General features: G+C 44.0%; 1 protein-coding gene across 1 annotated transcript in view; it reads left to right on the forward strand.

Moving 5' to 3' along the window:
- The first annotated feature begins 627 nt into the window (after positions 1–627).
- Positions 628–17,539, forward strand: part of KCNQ1 (potassium voltage-gated channel subfamily Q member 1) — a 549,152-nt gene continuing 532,240 nt past the window's right edge. Inside the window, exon 1 of the mRNA XM_024209178.2 lies at positions 628–1,025. Coding sequence (XP_024064946.2) covers positions 628–1,025 — 398 coding nt within the window. The remainder of the gene's footprint in view (positions 1,026–17,539) is intronic.

Here is a 17,539-nt window from a genome sequence, read left to right on the forward strand (position 1 = left end):
TACCAGGGTTGGTGTATGGCTCATCGGTCCCACAGAGACAATCAGGTCCCCATCACCTGGTGCAACCCCAAGGCAGCACCCAGGCCCCATCTCCGCTGCCACCGGCAGGCAGGCGGGCAATGCTGCAAGCGGTGCGGCATTGCCTGACCTGCCCCGGCCCCTGGAGCGGGCAGTGCCCATGGCGGGCTTTCTGCTTTACACTCCGGCTCCAAGCGGGGGGCCGGGCACCCTCCCCCCCGAGCGAGCCTGGCGCGGGCTTGGACGCGCGCCAGGAGGAGCGAGTAGTTCGTGCCGAATGCCCGGGGAATGCCCGGGGGCGAGGCAGCTCCCGCGGTCACCCGGGCTCGGAGCCTCCCCTGGGTGGCAGCCGGGCAGGGAGGCGGAGACCTCGTACCTTTCCCAGCGGGGGCCGTCCCCCGGGGTGGGCCGGGCTAGGAGCGCTCCGGGAGCGGGGAAGGGAGGGTGTGAGAGACTCCCTAGCGGTGGCTGGCTGTCCCTCCCGCCTTCCTTCCCCGGGGCAGCGCCGGGGCTGCATCCCTGCCCTCCCGCCCCTGCAGTGGCTGCCCCTTTCCCTCCTTCATCGCGCACACTCCTCCTCCTCCTCCTTCCCCCCACGCCCCTCCGGCCATGACCACCTCCTCCCCCAAGCCTGAGAAGAGACGCTGGAGCTTGGGACGGCTGCCTGGGTCCCGGAAAGGGAGCATGACTCCCAGCAAGAAGCCCTCCGCCCTGGAGCTGGCTGAAAACAGCCCCAATGCCCACTATGCCCCTATGCCCCCCGCCCAGGAGCAGATGCAGCAGGGCTCCAGCCAGCCGGCGGATCCGGATCGGGGCGAGCCGCAGTACAAGAGAGAGATGGTGGTGGTGAACACGGACTGCCCCCGGCCACACATCAACTTGGACCCTCGGGTCTCCATCTACAGCATCCGCAGACCGCTGCTGAGCAGGACCAACATCCAAGGCAGGGTCTATAACTTCCTAGAGAGACCCACCGGCTGGAAGTGCTTCGTGTATCACTTCACTGTGTGAGTAGTAAACTTCGCTTCCCCCTGGGGGCCGCCGCTGCTGGCAGTGCCCTGGTGGGGCTATCAGCCACCACTCGTGTACCCCGCTCTCTGCCCTCCAATGTCCTTCTTCCCTGATGTCCTGACAGCTGCTTGGGGTCAAATGCTGCTGCCGTAAGGCACTACTCTGGCAGGAGGGGGAGCAGGGGGTTGCGTGTGTTCTAGGCTTTGACACTGTAATTACAATCAGTTGTTGAAGGATCTGACTTATTCTTGGAAAGGACAAACTGCATTGAGCTAAGGTGCCTTTCAGACTCCAGGCAGAGTGATTTACAAAGCAATCTGTGGTAAATTTCACATCCCTAGTTGTGGTGTTTGTTAATAGTGTGGTGTTGCTCTCCCTCTGTCAGAGCAAAAATTTACTTTGCTGGGTCAGGTGTATTTGCGACCATGTAGGTCTTATGCAGATTCTAAACTGCTCTCATTTTAGGTTTCACAAACAAAATCTACCTAGCCAAGTAAATGTAAATCTTCTTATCTAGTCTGGCCTGTATCTATTTTTAATGAATGTGTTTGACCTATGTGTGTTCCATTCATTCATTACTGTTCTTGGTGAGCAAGGCATGAAGTGTTGAGAACTCCTCATTCCAGCCATGTTACCAGAGCAAATAAATTTTGTTTTTCAGAGGGCAGTTTAATCTAACTGTCTGTTAATGCTTGTTTGAACAATTATTCTGGGCCTGATTCTGTTACCCTTTCTTATATTGCATAGTGCCTCACTCTGCAAGTAGTCCCACTGAAATCAGTGGGAAAACAGTGGGACTGTTAATTAATTAATTGACTCATGGCCCGCAGGGGGAGGAGGAGGAAAATGTTAGTGTAGGTAAGGGCATCAGAATCTAGTTCAAAGTGAGTAAGGGTAGTAGAATTAGGCCCTCAGTACCTTTAAATATTGCATCAAACATCTTTTTAATGACTGAAATGAGCAGTAATGACACCTGTATTGAAAGTCTAGCTTATTAGCCCACCTCCTCACTTTACCTGGCTTTTACCTCTTTCCCCAGAACCTACATATTGGCAGGAGGTTTACTGAATTTCTTTAATTATGAAGTATTGCAACACTTGACTTACGGTTTTCTGGTAGGCATAATAAGCATTGAACATCAAACTTTTGCCAATATGTATCTCATTCCAGATTGTGTATGAGGAAACCAAAGCAGCCCTATAGATGTGTCAGAGCGGGCTTTTATTAAAAAAAAAATAATCCAAGAACCTGAAGACATCTTACATATTCACTGGAATAAGAACATAGCATCATCAGGTGCCTTTTATAATAGGGTGTTCTCTTACAGTTGACATAAATTATTTGTTTCTTCTTGTTGGTATAGAAAGAGATAAAGTAGGTTACATCATCATTCTTTGATGCAAATAAGGATTTTAAATAATTAATTCTTAATTATTCAGTTACAGTATATTATTTCTTTCACCATCCCCTTCACATTAGGCAACTCCATTATTCTGCTGCTGTAGCTCCACTGGAGGAAGATAGATGATGGGTTATGTTGTAGTGGCAACTGTAGCTTTACCAGGCCTGATTCTATTGTGGAGACAGTCCTTCACTACATTCCTTCAAGCTTATAATGGTGCCAATACTTCTGGTGATTGTAGTCAAGAGAGAAGATGAGTTCTGGAGTATGCTAGAGCTTCTGTGCTGTAGGTGTGTTCAGGTGCTGAATTATGTACAATGTCTATAGTGTCCTTTCACATGGAGCAATGTGTCAGTCCTGAACCAACACAGTGGCGGATCAGTGCTGTTGTTCTTCAGCAGCTTACAAATGTATGCATGAAAAATTAATGCTTTTTAATCTCGATGTTATAAAGGGTTTACATAGCCTTTGAGCAATTTGCAATATTACTTCCAGGTAATAAGATCCAGGAGAAATGTTATGGATGTCTTGGATCAGTTTATTTAGGTAAAAAATGATCCAGTGGCTGAAGGCAAAATTGATGTTAGTGTGTCATAAAATCACTTTTGAAAGCTGCATAATACAGAGGTTTCTCTGTCTGATCAAGCCGGTTCTATCTGAACTGGCATCTTTGGCATTTTAAGGGCCCAGTCCTAGGAACAGGATCCAAGTCAGTTCTGGTGACTGTTTTTTTAAAATTCTGATGATCAAAGCAATTATTTGAAATAAAGAATAAAGTTATAAATAGTATTATACAGTAAATACAGAATCTTTCATCTGTAGAAATAAGTGCTGTATATGCCCAAAATTGAGGCACCCAAAATAACTTTTGAAAAGCTTTGCTAATATCTTCTAAAATTACAGTATTAGGAGTTTTACCTTAATGCTGGGTGTAGGAAAGATACACGTGAAGAGCAGAAGTCATGGCCAAGTGTGTCCTCAATAGAAAACACGCCAGTGACATTCATGCTACTGTTTTATGGGCATGCCCATTTTCAGATTGTAAACCTACATCCAGGGGTTTAAACGGGGCAGTAGTTGGGCCATGTCAGTTCTCTCCTCAGTGAAAAATGGAACAATTCTGTTGCCCCCCCTTTTTTTTTTAAGTGTGGGAGAGAACAATTTGACACTTTTTGAGTTATACAACTGAAGAAAGAAATGAAGATGGTTTCTTTGCTTCCTTAATTTAAACCTTATGGCCAGATCCTCAGTAGGTATAGATTGGTATAACTCCATTGACTTTAATGGAGCTATGCTGATATATGCTAGCTGAGGATCTGGCCCTAATTTTTCAAAAAGAATTTTGCAGGTATGCTAGTAGGTAGTATGGGCTGGTCTTGTTTGCTGGGTTATTTTTTCAGGGGTGGGACAGATAAATTAAAATCCTGTAATTCTGTTTTAGGAATGGAATTACAGGGTGCACAGAAAACTTTTAATTTTTTTTCCCCAAAGGACTGTGAGCGCACAAATGCATGGCATTAGCATTGACCCCAGTGAGCAGCCACTGCTCCAAAAGAACTGTTCCGGTGAATTGATGAGTGACAGTGATACTAAATATTCTCAAACACCTCAATGTGCCTGGCTAAATGTCTGGTGCGTGGCTATAAGGAGACAACAGCAGGGTGCTACCTCCCCAGTGCACTCCCATTGCCTCCCAAGACTGGCATTCATAAGTAAAGTTTTTTTTTTTTTTTTGGAAACCTGACACTTGATGCCTTCTACCAGCAGGGGGAGCCGAACTTATCTTTTCTTCTGTATGCTGTGGGCAGCAGACTCTACTCTCGTTGCACCATCTCCAGCAATCCTGCCCTCATCCTGGGGTTCCTCCGGGACTTTTGGTCTGCATTGTGTGCCCCTCCAGCTCTCTTGCCTCTCTCCCTGTGATTCCTCGGACTTCCTTGGGGACATCCTTCCCAAACCAAACCCCTAGTGCGCTTGTTCACCACTGAGCGACTGGGCCAAGGATAGGGTTTTTTTAGATGACAACCTCCAGCAGCTGGAGGAGACAGCAGTTTTTACTGGTGGTTGAGAGGAAAAAGTCTCTCATGACTCCACAGAGCCAAAAACCTGGCCAGCTGCTAGACTAGCTGGATGCAGCAGTGAGTTGCCATTGAGCTGGAGAAAAGAGCAGAAGGCCAGTATCTCTGACCAAAAGCCAGAGGTTAGGCAGTTCTGTTAGGGGTGTGGGATAATGGACTAGGTGGATCTTTGGCCTGATCCACTATGGCCATTGCTCTGTTCCAGTTTCTAGCAACTAGGGTTGCCACCTTTCTAATTGCTGGTAACCAGATCCCCGAGGCTCCACCCCTGCCCCGCCTCTCCTCCTCAAAGTCCTGCCCCAGCTCCACTTCTTCCCTTGAGGCCCCTCCCCTGTTCCATCTCTTCCCCGTTAGGCCCAGGCCCCTTCACTTGCTCCTCTCCCCTGCTCCCCCTGTCGCTCACTGGATCATTTCAAGGAGCCTGCCTGCAGGTAGGACATGGTCCTGGCTGAGCAGGAGCTGAAGCAAGTTAATGACCCCGTGCCTGTCCCCACCCCACAGTAACCGGACTTTTGGTTCGGGTGCCATTTAGGGTTGCCCTGTCCACAGAAACTGGGCACCTGGCAACCCTGAGTCACCCAGACACAGAAGCCAAAAACTGGACTGTCCGGGTAAAAACTGGATGGGTGGCAACCCTACTTTCTACACTGGAGGAAGTGGGACACTGAACAGACAAGCTGAGGTTCTTTGATAGAATTGGATGTACTGTGGGAGAGCTGAAGAGCTATTGTTGGTCAGGGACTTTAGTAGATTATATGTGAGGTGTGCTGTGTCTTTTTATATGGCCCCCATCATCATCTGCATGTCCTTCAAATATTTAAAAATAGAAATATCAATCTCTTTCTCTCTCTCTCTCTCTCTGCCTTCCCAGCTTGTAGGAGAAACAGCTTCATTAGTTTATTGTTTTTGTGTGTTGTGTGCACAAAGAACTGACTGAGGGAAAGCAAAGTTGAAAGAAAGAGTTCTGCATTTAGTTGTGCATGTGGTGAGTGCCTTAATTATAGTTTGTCTTGTGGGTGTGATTTCCACAGCCGAGGCTCAGCTCCCATGGAAGTTCTGTCTTCTCCACTTGTGAGCCTCTCTCCACTGGACAACAGTTGCATTGTTGTGTTGGACTATAGCTATCTGGGACATGGGAGGTCACTGTCATGTAGGGAGAGATGCCCTCTCAGAGATCTAGGGCCAGTCCCATGGAGAGTTGTGAATATCAGGACACAGAGGCCTTGAACAGGACTCCGTATTCAGGGACAGGTGCACCCAGGCCATGTTTTCACAGTAACCTGTTATTAAGTAGGCAGGCTGCTGCATTTTGTACAAAATGGTGCATTTTCATAGAATCATAGAATCTCAGGATTGGAAGGGACCTCACGAGGTCATCTAGTCCAACCCCCTGCTCAAAGCAGGACCAATTCCCAACTAAATCATCCCAGCCAGGGCTTTGTCAAGCCTGACCTTAAAAACCTCTAAGGAAGGAGATTCCCCCACCTCCCTAGGTAACCCATTCCAGTGCCTCACCACCCTCCTAGTGAAAAAGTTTTTCCTAATATCCAACCTAAACCTTCCCCACTGCAACTTGAGACCATTAGTCCTTGTTCTGTCATCTGGTACCACTGAGAACAGTCTAGATCCATCCTCTTTGGAACCCCCTTTAGGTAGTTGAAAGCAGCTATCAAATCCCCCCTCATTCTTCTCTTCTGCAGACTAAACAATCCCAGTTCCTTCAGCCTCCCCTCATAAGTCATGTACTCCAGCCCCCTAATCATTTTTGTTGCCCTCCGCTGGACTCTTTCCAATTTTTCCACATCCTTCTTGTAGTGTGGGGCCCAAAACTGGACACAGTACTCCAGATGAGGCCTCACCAATGTCGAATAGAGGGGAATGATCACGTCCCTCGATCTGCTGGCAATGCTCCTACTTATATAGCCCAAAATGCCGTTAGCCTTCTTGGCAACAAGGGTACACTGTCGACTCATATCCAGCTTCTCGTCCACTGTAACCCCTAGATCCTTTTCTGCAGCACTGCTGCCTAGCCATTTGGTCCCTAGTCTGTAGCAGTGCATGGGATTCTTCCGTCCTAAGTGCAGGACTCTGCACTTGTCCTTGTTGAACCTCATCAGGTTTCTTTTGGCCCAATCCTCTAATTTTCAGAGAGTGTGGCTTTGTTTCAAGCCATAATTTGCAATAATCAAATCAAATGTGGAGATGATAAATGCATACATCATTCTGGCTAGTCTGTGCCTCAGCAGATGGGATCGATGTTTGGGCCAATCACAGATAGAAAGAGGGTAGTTTTTGCTGTCATGGCTACACCTCTACCTCGGTATAATGCTGTCCTCGGGAGCCAAAAAATCGTATCGCATTATAGGTGAAACCGCGTTATATTGAACTTGCTTTGATCTATTAGAGTGCGCAGCCCCGCCCCGCCCGGAGCACTGCTTTACCGTGTTATATCCAAATTCGTGTTATATCGGGTCGCGTTATATCGAGGTAGCGGTGTATTTGGGTATGCAATAGCATCGAGTCGTCGGAAAGGACCCCATGGCTGAGGGCAGGTGAAGGATGTTACAGAAGGATGTCATGATGGAAGGGTTGTCGGGCCACATCTGTCACCATAGGCAGCTGCCTAGCTTGCCTCTAGCTAGAGTGGCCTCTTTATATGGTGCTATTTACATTTGACATAAAGGAAATGTAGAGCTGGATGTTGTCTGAGTACTGTTGGCACTTCAGCCCTTGTTGCGTCACCAGCTCCCAATGGCTTCTTAGAGATGTTGAATAACATCAGGAGAGGTTTGAGCCCTGTGGGACTGCACAGGTGAGGGCTGTGGAGGTGAAGGAACAGCTCCCATAATGACCCTCTGGGTTCAGTTTGAAAGGAAAAACCTGAGGCATTTCAGGGCATTTCCATTCATACCTACAGCCGCTTGAAGGTAGGTCAGGAGTATTTGGTGCTCAGTGGTGTCAAGTGCTGCGAAGAGCTGGCTGCAGCAGGATGACTGCAGATGTGTTTGGCTTGCCTGTGAACAGAAGGAGGTCAGGGACAGCACCTGTTGCATTGATGGATTGGCCTGAAGCCTGACTGAGAGGGATCCAGGATGCTGGCAGCTGACAGTTGGCATTAGAGACTATTTGTCACTAACTTCTCAATTAGCTTGCTTAGAAAAGGCATATTAGATACTGGATGGTAGTTTGCAAGGTCTCCAGCACTGAGTAATTTGTTTCTTTAGTACTGGTCAAACTACTGCTTGTTCTATAGTGTGGCAGATTCCTCTCATCAAAAGAGGTGCTGACAGTTTCCGTTTTTAGACGTTCCAGGTGTTCTTTCTTTCTTTTTTTATCATCCAGGATAAGCAGAAGTGGCAGCTGCTGGTTAAGACAATTGGACTCTGCCCAGGCCATTTGAAGGATCCATATCTTATTTCATCCAGGCCAAGCAAGGGAACCATCTCAAAGGAGACAGAATGAGAAACAAGTCTTTGTGCTCAAGCAATATTGTATTTTGTATTCATTAATCATAGGTGATGGGCACAGTTTGTCAGGAGAGTTGAACTGGGAATCATCTATTCATTTATCACTAAGTAAGCTGTACATCTACATAAAAAAGCTGAATCGTGAGCCAGAGGTGATAGAAAATGTTATTTCTGCTAGGTGAATTGTTCCGACATCGTTTTAAGTTTAATGGTTTTAATTTATCCCCTGTTCTTGGCTTGTCAGGTAAATTGGTTAGAGTGCATACACTAAACACTACTAATGCAAATAAAACTTAGCTCAGTAATTGAAGATTTAGATGTATGGCTTCTATGAATACAGGTGGAGATTACCTGGGGAATCAATTCTATCCACATGAGAACATACCCAGTAGCTCTGGTATATGTTAGAGAAGATCCTACCATTAGTACCAAACCCTGGCTGTAGCAGCCGCCACGACTGAGAAAAGGAAGACAGTGCTATAGAGAAACTTCCCAACATTTTGTGGAGTTGGTGTGGTCCCATGGGCCTCCCAGCATCTACACCTGTTGTCAAAGACACCCACTTCCTAAATATCAGTTTCAAGAGGTAAGATGGATGTGTGTGGCAGTAGTTGTTTGTGTTCCCTATGGGGAAAAGGAACTGGAAGGGCTTAAATTCATTTATTTGCAGAGGGCCTCTGAAGTCCTATGACTATATTTGCCCCTATGTTGGAACTGACTTTTCATAACCAACGAAAAGTTGCAGAACCATGTGAGAAAAAGATTGAATGAATGAAATAAATCTATTGAAAATACATGAGGAAAGAACCCCTTTTTACTTTAGTAGTTTAAAATCAGAAAACCCCCTGGAATTAAGAAATTTTTGTTGTGGGTTTTTGTGTGGTTTTTTTTTTTTTTTGGTAATTTCAGTTGCTTTTAGTATTACAGTATATGTTATAAGTACTTTTTAGTGGCTAGGTGCATTGTATTTTTAGTTTGCATTTTCCTCTGAGGAACAATGTATTGGCCATAACCAGAGACAACAATCTAGAATAGAATGGCAACTCTTATGTTCCTGTGTATGATAACCAGCTTCTATCTTATCTTCATTCTGTTGCATGTACCTGGCTCAATTTACTTTGCCTTTGTATACTTCAGGTTTAATCAGTCATGATTATGATTTAGTTTATTTGAAATCTAAAATGTTTACACAGACTCGGATTGGCCAGCAGATATGAACCAAGAGGCTAGTTTTAAAACTCTGCAATGCAGATTCACGGTTTGCTAATTTTTCATAGCAGTGTGTGTGTGTGTGTATGCATAAAAGATAAGAAACAATGGCAGATAGGGTATTCTTATTACATTGTGGGTCAAACCTTTTAATAATGAATTATTAAGGATGTAATGTTTTCACACAGTACTATAAAGAAAGACATGTAACCGCAAACCAACCCAATATTGAAATTCCTGCTTCCAAGTGTATTTCTGGAATGCTGGCCTGTGTACCCAGCAAAGATGGTGAAAAACACATTTTCAAAGAAAGAACCCATCCATTTGTTTACTTCTACTCATGCATATGCAGCGCATATACTCCCCCTATGCTCTGGACAAATATGTTTGTTTCCCAGAAGTGTGAATCTTGGTTTGTAAATCAAAGGAGGTGAGACATAGATAGCATTCTGGACTTCACTAATAGTGTCTTTAGATTTTGTGGTTTGAAGTCTGTTCCTTAACATTTTAACACTTTTATATTAAAAAGGAAAGCCATATAATAAAAAGCGATACATTCAATTTTTTTAAAAACAAGAAATTGTAAAAAAAACAACAACAACAACCTCCCCACAAAAATAAACAAACCAAGAAAAAGAAACAAGCAAACATATCAATCTATACTTTTTTATCTAGGCCATAGTAGAGCTGTGTGAAAGAACTCGGTTTTGCTCCAAGAGTATTTGTAAAGAGGCAATTTTATTTTCATTTTTGCCAGCAAACGTAGATTTTCTCTGGAGACATGGTGATGGGAGGCAAAAGGTGTTCAGGAATGAAGGTTTTTTTCTTTGTCTGACAAAAATGTCTGTTGTTTGCCATGTTGTTGTATCTGTGTTGGTCCCAGGATATGAGAAAGACAGGTGGGTGAGGTAATATCTTTTATTGGCCTAACTTCTGTTAGTGAAAGAGAGAAACTTTTGAGCTCCACAGACCTGAAGAAGAGCTCTGTGGAGTCTGAAAGCTTGTCTCTTTCACCAACAGAAGTTGGTCCAATAAAAGATATTACCTCACCCATCTTGTCGCTCTAAATTATCATTGTCAGTTAGCTGGGACATAGTCATAATTCCTCTCTCCATCCAGTCTCTCCACCTCAAGGTTTTGTCACCAATTTTAAGAAAAGGCTTGCTCCATACCAATGGCAACACCTAATATTTAAAGCTGAAACCTATATTTACTTTCTGTTCCATTCATGATCCTGAGTCCCAATTCTAATGCTTTATATTCATAATACATTTTAATTGCTAAATTGTCTTGTTCTTAAAGATGAACTGTGTCTCTCCTATTTATTTACAGTGCGCACCTGTTGCATTATGCTGCCTGTAACTTGAAAGAAATACTATTAGTTTCTTTGCTTAGGTCAATTATGTAGAATTGAAAACAGAGTTCTGTGTACAAACCCCTGTGGGAAACCATTGTTGCTTTAGTTAATTGTTTTTTAAAACTCCTTTGCAACAGAGCTTTTTTTCTTCAGTTTCAACCAGCACTTAGCACAGGTTGTATTTTAAAAAGGAGCTTATCAAGTGAGACATTATCGAAGGCTTCTGCAGGAGCCAAATGAAATGAATTACTCTTGTGAACTTTTTCTGTACCTATGGATGAAGTCAAGGAGATTAACAAAACAGGACCTTCCACTTTGTAATATAAAATAAATGCACAGTGAAGCCTTCTGTTAATTATAGTATTTTTTGTAAGCGCACTTATTTTGGAGTTGAGTAGTGTTTTTACATACTTATAGTCTTGTAAGTCACCATGTCATTTTAAAAAATGTTGCCAATAGATGTGGCTAGCACCACATTCAAATTTTGTGTTTGTTTGAAGTATACATAAGGTTGTTTATTCTTTTGGAGAATACCCAGTGTATCTGCATGTATCTACTGAGAGGCAGATTATTCTTGCTGTCAAGCCGGGGATGGAGTGGATAGGTCTGTTTCTTTCCTCCTTACGTGTCTGGGTGGGTAGGTGCTGGTTTTAAGCACTAGTTGTAATTGGTATGTAATTGTGTTACTGTTGTGCCTGGGAACCCTGGTCATGGACCAGGACCCTATTGTGCTACATGCTGTTGTAATACCCTCTAGTAGCACACTGATACTTGTTATTCCTACCAGACAGAGAATTTGTTTTTCACTTTATATCTTTCTCATCAGGGGGTTATTCTTGTGCAGTGGCCACACATTTATATTTTGGACAGCACAGATAAGAAGGGGTACGTGTGAGGGAGGATGAGGATCAAGGGGAGACAAAGTGGTATTGTCTCTTGGTTCCATGTTGGCTCATACCCTCCCTCCCTTTTTTGCTCTCTGGTGAAGATGGGTCAGCAGAGGGTGCCTGTCTAATGTACAGGAGCACCTTACCCTGACTGTATTGTCTGGAATAGAGGGCATTAAAAGCAAACCTTACTCACTGCTCCCAAATAAGTCTTTCCTGCTTGTCCCAATGCCCTAGTCAATTAGGTTTGAATGCAGCTCAGTCTCTCATTGTTTACATAGTGACAAGGAAAACTCTTAATACCAAGTTAATGGGCCCTAGCCACTGCTGTTTGGTTTGCACTCTGCAATACTGTAACATCTGTGTGAAGTTGCTGCTACTTCCTCTTGTTCTGTATCCAGCATTGTGGATGAGATAGAGGAGAAACAATCCAGCAAAAGAACACCACTTGCAGACAGTACTATGGGGTCAGTGCTATTTGCTACGCTAAAACAACCAATTATACTTTTTGCAGTGGCAGTGTCTGAGCACGTGACTTATGTGGTCACAACTAACATGATTTTAAAATTTGTTGGATATCTGTTTTCTCACTAATTCTTATTACTGCTGTAAACTCAAACCCAATCTGAGCAGGAACCAATCCAAAAAGGCCTTAGACATGTTTACTAGAAGGTGTGAAACTGAACAAAAGGCTATAATGATTATCTGCGCTAAGGAAGTATGTACTTATGCTACTTAGATGTTAATGTATGCTTAGGAGAAGGAAAATGCATTGTTTATCCTAAACTGATATCCCAGAACTAAACTGTTTCATTTTGTTAATGAGAGGAGATTTCCTGTGACAGACACGGCCACTGTGTGGGGAAGCAGAAAGAAACAAGAAGCATCCAAACAAGATTCAAACAGCTTTTAATCCTTCTGATCAGGTATTGGGAAATGAATAATCCTATAAATTAACACTTGGCAAACAAGATGGGGGCTATAAAACAAACACAAATTGGAGACATTTTGAGGGAACATCTAATCTATTAAGCTCTGACAGAGAGAGGATTTTGTTGTTCCTGTGTCAGATAGACTAAAGACTTTTCTCTCAACTACGATATGTTGTAATTTAAGTTTAGATCCTCCCTCACAAAAATTTCCATTGGATTTGACAAGGCATGTGGGTGCTTTTTGCATCTATCCCTTCTTTCTTTCTTTCTTTCTTAATAACATCTGCTTTCATTTAAGATAATCAGACTCTTAATTCAGCATAAACGGATGATTTCCAGTGACTAAGAGAGAAACTGAACTCTGGCCTCCTGGAAGTTCAGAAATAACAGATTTAATACAAGGACAAGGGTGTTCCAATTCTTCTTTCCAAATGGTACTGAATAAGACACTGGCAGGAACCAGGATGGGGAATGGGAGATACTACTAAGCCATGTAAATAGGCTTGATTTTACTACTACCTTCTCCTTTGTTATCTAATGACTAAAAGAATGCTATCAGGGAGAACAACAAACCATTAGACATTGTACAGTGAGGCATTGAGATCGCTCCCTGCGGCAGCAAAACCTGCTTTAGTTCTGCTCAGCATTGGCTGGTGCCATTGTGCCAATGGCAGTTATACTACCAGTTTCTATTGTATTAAATGAGGAAGCAGTGGAAATGGCTTTTGCACAAATGTCAGTCCAGGGAAGGAAGGTGGAAGCCTGGAGGTTTTGTAATTAAAATGCTTTTTGAGAGGAAACTCCAGCTTTAGTAGTAGCTGTGAAGATTAAAGGAGCAATGTCAGAACCGATTGAACTCATGCTTTAAGACATCTGCCTGAAGCAGTCACATGGAAAAGCCCACCCCCTGCCATCTTGTGCTGTGATCTCTTGGCTCTGACAAGCTAAGCAGGGCCATGCTGCATCAGAAATGGGGTGTATGTGGTGGTGGTGGGGGATCTGAGGAAAAATAATAGTCTAATTAAAGACTGTGTCATAAGGCATATGCACAAGCAGGTCAAATTCATTCTGGCATTTCCTAATTGTTCAATACTGGACTTTGCAACCTTAATAATGTTCTTTTAACAAGGTTGTTTTGTGAGTAACTGGTAGCAGTAGTACTTGTCATCCTCTGTATGGACCAGCATGGGAGGTGGATGGGACACTTTTTTGATGGGTTTCACAGATGTTTGCTGACAGCAGAGGAATGGTGAGACTCAGGAATCTTGGGTTCCATTTCAGGCTCAGGAGGACTGTGTGCTCTAGTTTGCAAAGGCTCTTTTGTCCATTCTCTCCCAAGCTTGACCCTTCTGCCTCATTCCCTCTGTCTTGTCTCTTCCATACCCCTGGCTCCTCATCCTATTTTCCTCATCTAGCCAGTCCTAGTTTCTACTCCTCAAGCTCCCAGCCTCCTTGCTCAGCAAGTCCTAGTCTCAGCCCTAGACTTGCCACTCCCAGTCTGACCCCCGGCTCAGTCTCCATGCCAAGCCATTCCCAGTCTCCCCACCCCAAACTCCTCATTTGATCTGATTCTTCCTTTCCAAGCCTCTGTGCCCCCGCCTCACTGTCTCATTCTCCATCCCCATACTCCTTGTTCATTGTTTCCCCCTCCCCCACATCTTGTCCCAGTTTCTTTGCCCAACCAATCCCAGGTCTACCCCTGCAGCCTTGCTCCTTGTCAGATCTACCACTCCTCCCCTGACTCATTCACAGTCATAGAATCATAACATGATAGGACTAGAAGGGACCTCGAGGGGTCATTTAGTCCAGTCCCCTGAAATCATGGCAGGACTAAGTATTAGCTAGCTCATCCCTGCCAGGTGTTTGTCTAACCTGCTCTTAAAAATCTCCAATGATGGAGATTCCACAACCTCCCTAGGCAATTTATTCCAGTGCTTAACCACCCTGACAGTTAGGAACTTTTTCCTAATGTCCAACCTAAACCTCTCTTGCTGCAATTTAAAACCATTGCTTCTTGTCCTATTCTCCGAGGTTAAGAAGAACAATTCTTCTCCCTCCTCCTTGTAACAACCTTTTAGGTACCCTCTCAGTCTTCTCTTTTCCAGACCAAACAAACCCAATTTTTTCAATCTTTCCTCATAGGTCATGTTTTCTAGATCTTTAATAATTTTTGTTGCTCTTCTCTGGACTCTCTCCAATTTGTCCACATCTTTCCTGAAATGAGGTGCCCAGAACTGGACACAATACTTCAGTTGAGGCCTAATCAGCATGGAGTAGAGCAGAAGAATTACTTCTCGTTTCTTGCTTACAACATTCCTGCTAATACATCCCAGAATGATGTTTGCTTTTTTGGCAACAGTGTTACACTGTTGACTCATATTTAGCTTGTAGTCCACCATGACCCCAGATCCCTTTCCGCAGTACTTCTTCCTAGGCAGTCATTTCCCATTTTGCATGTGTGCAACTGATTTGTTCCTTTCTAAATGGAGTATTTTGCATTTGTCCGTATTGAATTTTATCCTATTTACTTCAGACCATTTCTCCAGTTTGTCAGATCATTTAGAATTTTAATCCTATCCTCCAAAGCACTGGCAACCCCTCCCAGCTTGGTATCATCCGCAAACTTGAAGATATTGAACAGAACCAGACCCAGACCCAGAACCGATCCCTGCGGGACCCCACAGTCCTAATCTTCTTGTTCATTCTCCCCCCAGCAACTAATCCAGGCTTCGTCTCCATACACGCTGGCTCCCCCAGTCGCACCATTGTTTCTCTCCCTGGCTGAGAGTCCCAGTCATCTTGTCCATCGAGTTCCAGGTTCCCTCTTACCCCAACTCCCAGTCCAGCTCTCCCTCCATTCCCCCTCTCTCTGAGTCTGCAGCCCCAGTCTCCTCCTACCAGCCTTCCTCCCCAGATCCAGCTCTTGTTCCTTCTGCATCCGAATCAGGCAGATTTCTCCTCCATAGCACCTGGGCCCAGCAGTGGGGTCATTGAGAGCAGAGGAGAGGCAGGCTTCCGATTTTCATTGCAGTGCTCGGAACTGAGCATCCAGGAACTGCAATCACAAGGAAAGTCCTGCTTGGCCCCAGGCTGGAGCGTGCTCAGTGCCAACAAATTCTGTCTGCAACTTAGCTGCAACCCTCTAGCAAGTCTCTACTGACCATGTGTGAACAGAAATTTTTCAAAGGTATCTAACAAGCAAATTAGAGCAGATTTTCACAGGGATAGACACATACCTCACACATAGGCAACTCCCTGCCAAATTTCAAGTCCCCACTCAAAAGCAGAGCTAGAACGTCTCAAAGAAAAAATCTTTTGAATTTTTAAAAATGGGCAAAACAATGTATTTTCCACTAACCTCATTCTTGGAAATGGCTGCACTGTTTGGCTGAAATTAAAAAAAAAAAAAAAAAAATCAACCTGAGACAGACACCCAGCATGGACAATTTCAGCCCAAACCATTTAAGTTTGGTGTTCTTTTATGCAATGGAAAACCAGGTCTTATGATGGGAAGTGTTGGGCAACCTTATTAATAGATGGCTCGACCAACCCCACCTGTAACAAGGTCCTTCAAACTGAAAGTGGCTGGAAAAGTGTAGGATGATTATAGTGTCTCAAAGTCTGTCTATTATCACAGACAGTCCATATATCAGTTTTCTGGGCTTGGCATAAGAGCTTGAAAAAATAGTCTACACTTGTCTGTTTTTTGTTTGTGAGAGTTGTTTTTGGAATACCTGTCCTCTAATTCCGGGGAGCAGCCGATGAACATTATCATCCATACAAAGCGTACACTTAGTGGTGTTATATTTGTTAGGCATTCTGCTCTAGAAAAACTATTCTGCCAGCCTTCTGAAGAGTCAAACATGAATGATCTTAAGAAAACCAATGGGCATCATGTTGACATTGCCCCAGGTATGTCAAATGGTTTCTTGGGCAAGTCTGGCAGCTTTACTTTATGCAGCTCCACAAGTACTAGGAAAATTTGGGAATGCTCTATAGATAGGCCTCTTTGAAAACCTTCATTGCAATCGAAGCACAGCAAAAATTGTGATTCAGTTGTAATGAAACAATTTGGCTTAGTTCCAAGTATCTGAGCCCTGGATTTACTGCGGCAAACAGTGCCAATGTATGCAATAGAAGACACATGCACTGTGCTTTGCAGACAATTTAAACTGTGTAGTAACTGACTTTGTGATTAATGGACAATTGAAAGTACATTAGTGGCTTGATATAAAGCCTGTGGATGCTTGGCTATTCAGTTCCAGCTAGAAAAACACTGTCTCAGCTGCAGGAAGAAAACATCTTGCCCCTATCAAGAGGTTAAATGGGAGATTCAGATACATTGGAACGCTGACAGTTGCAGTATAGGCTCATGGGGCTTGTTTAACCGCAGAAAAATGAATAGGGCTCTTGATTAGACAGAACTCTTCATACAAAGAAACAGGATCTTCCTATACGTTTGTGCAGTGCCTAGCACAATGTGCCTTCACTGTAATACAAATAATTATGATAATTGGAAAGGCAGATGTATTCAAAAGCCTTCACTCACTGTCATCTTACTGGCAATGTGGTATTTTCTCCTCTGGTGGTTTGACATGGCTACTTGAAAAGTTATTAGGGATGATGTGGGTTTCTTGTTAGTCTCTCTTTCGCTTGCTTAAAAAATGCAAATAGGAACCAAGGGTGTTGTTTAATAACCAAGGTAAAGAAATCACATTCTCTGCTTTGCTCATGTTATAATAATCCTTCTCCAGCTCTTTTCATCCAACGATCTGAAGGCATTTTAGCCCTGAGGTTTCTTTAAGTTAAACTGGGGGCTATTACAGCCCCCAGTCAGCACAAGACTGGGGGAGTGGGAAAGCTGGTTTACAGCTACCTTTCTACTCTCACATTCAACACAACTGAGGATTGAGCCCCTGGCTCCCAGCCCAGTTTTCCTTTTCTCCTGGCACAAAGGGGATTTTGCTGGGGGGAAGCAGCAAGAGGAGATCCACTTTGTGTGTGTTCAGTTGGGAGCTATAACCGTATGTGGTTGTTGAGAAACTATGCAGAGGACTCAGTGGAGCCTGGGAGCATGTGCAGTGCAGGTCATAGTCTGATCTTTCAGAATTGAGCAAGTGAAAAGCAAGTTGGAGAAATGGTGATTTCCTCCTCCCGCTGCCCCCCAAATTGTATACC

Source organism: Terrapene carolina, unplaced genomic scaffold (assembly GCF_002925995.2).
Source record: "Terrapene carolina triunguis isolate 2854851 unplaced genomic scaffold, T_m_triunguis-2.0 Scaffold171, whole genome shotgun sequence".
NCBI lineage: Eukaryota > Metazoa > Chordata > Testudines > Emydidae > Terrapene > Terrapene triunguis.